Source organism: Rhinopithecus roxellana, chromosome 20 (genome assembly GCF_007565055.1).
Source record: "Rhinopithecus roxellana isolate Shanxi Qingling chromosome 20, ASM756505v1, whole genome shotgun sequence".
Lineage (NCBI taxonomy): Eukaryota > Metazoa > Chordata > Mammalia > Primates > Cercopithecidae > Rhinopithecus > Rhinopithecus roxellana.
This window is the reverse complement of record NC_044568.1, coordinates 39,333,516-39,338,583: the sequence shown is the minus strand read 5'-3', so window position 1 is coordinate 39,338,583 and position 5,068 is coordinate 39,333,516. Positions and strand designations below refer to the sequence as shown.

The 5,068-nt window shown below is 34.1% G+C and overlaps 1 protein-coding gene across 1 annotated transcript; it reads right to left on the bottom strand.

Annotated features, from left to right (window-relative positions):
* Positions 1–4,474: 4,474 nt before the first annotated feature.
* Positions 4,475–4,754, bottom strand: LOC115895261 (40S ribosomal protein S29). The gene has a single exon (XM_030925352.1). The coding sequence runs from the start codon at positions 4,727–4,729 to the stop codon at positions 4,559–4,561; it is 171 nt and encodes a 56-aa protein (XP_030781212.1). The 5' UTR covers positions 4,730–4,754; the 3' UTR covers positions 4,475–4,558.
* Positions 4,755–5,068: the final 314 nt, after the last annotated feature.

Genomic DNA, 5,068 nt, shown 5'->3' with positions numbered 1-5,068 from the left:
TGTTATAAAATACTATAATGAAATTAGGCTGATTATTCTATTTGATTTAAAATGTCATATAGTAAAGGTTATTTTCACTCACGAAGATTAAATGTGTGTGGCCATATGTTAGAATAATCTTTTGAATTGAAAATATACTCAGCTGCAAATTGTCAACAAACTCAGAAATATCCAAAGAAAAATCGCTTTCTTTTTTATTTGCCAAAGCATCTTCTTTCAATTAAAATGTCATTATGTTACACTCATGGATGACACTCCATTATGACAAATCTCGTATAGGAAATAGTAAATTATTCTATATATAAATTTGATGGCATTTTGATATGAAAATGTGTAAAATCTATCAATACCCCAGAAATAGAACATCAACAAAGAGGATTATTGGTCCACCCAAATAATAATGTAACCATTCAGAGGATAATGTTTTCCAATTGCAATTACATGCTCTAATTTTAAAGGGGCTATCATTTACAATGATTTGGCAGATTTGGCTCGTATTTCTTTCAGAAATTCATTTCTTCATTATGCTTCAAAACAATTTATGGTGCATTTATGTTGGGGAAGATAATTTGCTTATTTTATTGTGAGTGGAAATCAGTAATTACATACAATCCCATTTTCTCCAGACATAAAATTAATTCATGGTAGTAATTTTATACAGAATATTAGCTGGCATTAGTTATGATGAAAATGTAACTGTGGTAAATGCCTCTATTATAACTGAATTTCCTTGGACTTGATGGAAAAAGAAATGTTGACTTAGTAATAACAATTCCATAATGTTGTGGCAAGCCTATGGATCATTTGTCCTACTAGCAGTATGTGGGAAATTATTACTGCCAACACTCTGGCTTTGGATATGACTGAGTTTGAATCCAGACTTCTCTATTTCTGTGTTATGCAACTTTGAGCAAGTAGCACAGCTTGTGCAAGCCTTAGTTTTGTCACCTGCAACATGGAAAGAATTACAATACCTGTGTCATAGCGTTCTTAGGGTTAAGCGAAAAGATACATGAGCAATTTTAGTTAGTTTCCCATATTTATGGATATAGCAGTAGTGTTTTGAAAAGTACCTGACAAATATGCATCAAAATATGTATTTATCTTCACCCAACTCTGACTAGAAGATCCTCATACTGGAGGAAAGCAGACAATAAAAATAAAGGAAGGAAGAATTTTTAATTTCTATAGCAATTTTTGTTGGGATTTCGTTAGGAACTGGACTAGCACGTTAATAATATTATGCCTTCCAATTCATTAACATGGAATATCTCTCCAACATTTAAAGTTTTTATAAAATTTCTTTATAAAATTTCTACAGTCTTGCAAATTTTTGTATAGTGGCCTTGTACATTTTTAATTAAAAGTAATGGTACATGATTTATAATTTGTTATGCTGTTGTATATGCCAATTTGATTTGATTTGCTAATTGTTCATTGCTAGTGCATATAAATAACATTGATGTATCATCATTGTAGTCTGCGGTGTTCATTAATTCACTTGTTAGCTCTAGTAATTACTTTAGAATTTCTTTAAGATTTCTACATGTGCAGAAAAGAACATTTTATGTTGCCTTTTTTTACCTTTATACTTTTAATGTTTATGTTCTTTATTTTTCTGGTTATTATTGCACTGGGTAGGACCTCCAGAACAATGCTAAGTAGCACTGGTCAGGGCAGCCCATCTTACCTCACTCCTCATGTTAGAAAGAAATTATTTGTCTTTCAATATTAAGTATGATATTAGCAGGATTTTCACAAAGGGCCTTATCTAACTAAGGAAGTTCTCTTGTTTCGCCCTAGTTTGTTGGGAAATTTTATCATGAATGCAGGTAAAATTTTGTCAATGCTTTTCCTGCATTTATTGACATAATCATATGTTTTTCTCCTTTATTTTGTTAATGTGGTGAATTACATTAATTGATTCTCAAATGTTAAACCAGTCTTTCATTTAGGGATAAACACAACTTTATCATCATATATTTTCTTCTTTCCTTCTCATATATTGTTACAAATATTTTGTTATTTGTGTCTGAGGATACTGGTTTGGATTTTTATTTTCGTGTTAGGTCCTAGTCTAGTTTACTTATCAAGGTTATGTAGACCTTATAAAATGAATTAGAAAGAGTTCCATCCTCCAGTATTTTCCAAAAGACTTCAAGATTGATGCTATTTCTTCCATTAATGTTTTCTAGAATTCAACAGTGAAACCATCTGTCCCTGAAGGCTTCTTTGTGGGAAGAGTGTTAATTACAAAAATATAATAGATTTAGCAAATATAGAGTTATTTTAATTATCTGTTTCTTCTTGTGTCTATTAACTTGTGTTTTTCAAAAAATGGTCTTTTTGTATGAGTTGTCAGATTTATAACCATCAACTTGTTTATAATGATAGTACACGTACTGATGCTACCTCTTTCTTTTCTGATAACTGTGCTTCTTTTAAATCTTTTTTACCCTTGGTCATTATAGTTATGGGCTACTTAAGTTTATTTTATATCAATCTATTTTATATTTTGGAGAAGGAGGCAATATTTCTATACCACTAATAATTAGTTTCATTGCTTTTCCTCTATGTTTGACTGTTTCTGTTTCTTTAATTTTCCCTCTAATCATTATTATTTGCTTTTATTTGTTTTGAGTCAATTAGATCATGTTTATGGGTTTTTAATGATAGACATTTGTATAATTGGTTATATGCCTTTCTTCTCTCCTAATACAAGCAAGTGATGCTACAATTTTTTCTCTATACACTATGAGAGTGGTACCCTACATATTTTTATATGCTATGTTTTAATTGTCATTCAATTCTAAGTATTTTCTAATTATTTTTAGCTCTCGTTTTAACCATAAGTTATTTATGAGCATGATTTGATTTCCCAATGTTTTTTATTTCTAATTTAATTCTGTCTTAGAATACATACTATATGATGTCAAACTTTTGAAATTCAATGAGACATGCTTCAAAATATGGTCTATCATTGTGAATGTTCCATGTGCTCTTGTGAAATGTATGTTCATATTGGTTGTACATAGTATTCTATAAAAATCAACTAGGTTCTTAGTTATATTTGAATGGCTAAATCCTTATTGAACTTTAGTCTACATTTTCTATTAATTACTGACTGTGGAGTGTCTGTCTTCTTGATGAATTGACCTTTATCATTACCAAATGCCTTCTTCTCTGATAATAAGCCTTTCCTCTGGAGGTCTACTTTGTTTGATACACACATAAGTGTACCTGCTTTTCCTTACTATTTCCATTGCTTTCCTTTAACTATTTACTAGTAGAATAAACGGCACCTCTTGTGAACAGTATATAGTTGGGTCTCCCTTTTTTACTTAATCTGAGAATCTCTGTCTTTTATTAGACTTGCATTGAATTTTTGTATAATCAATGATATGCTTTTGTTTATGTCTACCATTATGTGATCTTAAATTTAGTATTTTTGTCCCATCTGTCCTTATTTTATCCTTCTTCTGAATTTTTTTGGGGTTAACTAAGTACTTTGTTTTCCTTGATCTTCATCTTTTTGTTTAACTTTTATTTTAAGGGGTTCAAGTGCAGGTTTGTTACGTAGGTATACCTGTGTCATAGGGGTTCCTTTTATAGATTATTTCACTGTCCAGGTATTGAACCTAGTACCCATTAGCTGTTTTTCCTGATCTTCTCCCTCCTCCCACCTTCCACCTTCTAAAAGGCCCCTGACTTTTTCAGTTTTATTTAACTTTCAGCTGCACATCTAGGGATTATAATAATCAGTGTTAATATCTACGGTGTACTATGTTGTGAATTTACCACTTCACCCATAAGAATTTTAAAATAGCCGGGCGCGGTGGCTCAAGCCTGTATGGGAGGCCGAGACGGGCGGACCACGAGGTCAGGAGATCGAGACCATCCTGGTGAACATGGTGAAACCCCGTCTCTACTAAAAAAAATACAAAAAACTAGCCAGGCGACGTGGCGGGCGCCTGTAGTCCCAGCTACTCGGGAGGCTGAGGCAGGAGAATGGCGTAAACCCGGGAGGCGGAGCTTGCAGTGATCTGAGATCCGGCCACTGCACTCCAGCCTGGGCAACAGAGCCAGACTCCGTCTCAAAAAAAAAAAAAATTATTAAAATAATAAGCCTCAATTTCTAATTATCTTCCTTTCTGTTTCAGTTATTTTCTACTCTATTACACTTATTATACATCCCAAATACTTTACTGTTATTTTGTTTTAAACAATTACCTTGTAAATATTATTTTAAATGGGAAAAGAGTAGTCTGCAGGACTTGCACACAAATTCTCAGTTTGCTTTCTCTTCTTTCAATTATGTGAATACGATAGTATCAGTTATTAGTTTCCTTTAAGCTGAAAAACTTACTTTAGCATTTTTTAAACTTCCTTTTTATTGGTGCCAAATTATGTCAGTTTTTTGTTTTGTTTTGTTTTTGTTTTTGTTTTTGTTTTTGTTTTTTTTTTTTTTCTCTTCTTCAAATGTTTATTTTATGTACAAAGAACTATCATGGTTTTTCACTGAGTAGATGCCTTGGATAATCCTTTGAAGGAAGATCATTTAGTCCAACTTAATGAAACCGATATCCTTCGCATACTGACGGAAACACTGGCGGCACATATTGAGGCCATATTTCCGGATCAGACCGTGCCGGTTTGAACACACGCGACAAGAGCGAGAACCCTGGCCGAATTTTCGAGGGTGGCTCCAGTACAGCTGCTGGTGACCCATCCTGCTCTCAGAAGTGCAACGAGGTAAAAGGCTGTTTTTTGACAGAGTTTCACTCTTTTGCCCAGGCTGGAGTGCAGTGGTGCGATTGACTCACTGCAACCTCCGACCCTGGGGTTCAAGCAATTGTCCTGTCTCAGCCTCCCAAGTAGCTGGGATTATAAGCGCCTGCCACCATGCCTGGCTAATTTTATTTATTTTTACTTTTGTTTTTTGAGTCTCGCTCTGTCGCCCAGGCTGGAGTGCAGTGGCCGGATCTCAGCTCACTGCAAGCTCCGCCTCCCAGGCTTACGCCATTCTCCTGCCTCAGCCTCCCACGTAGCTGGGACTATAGGCGCCCGC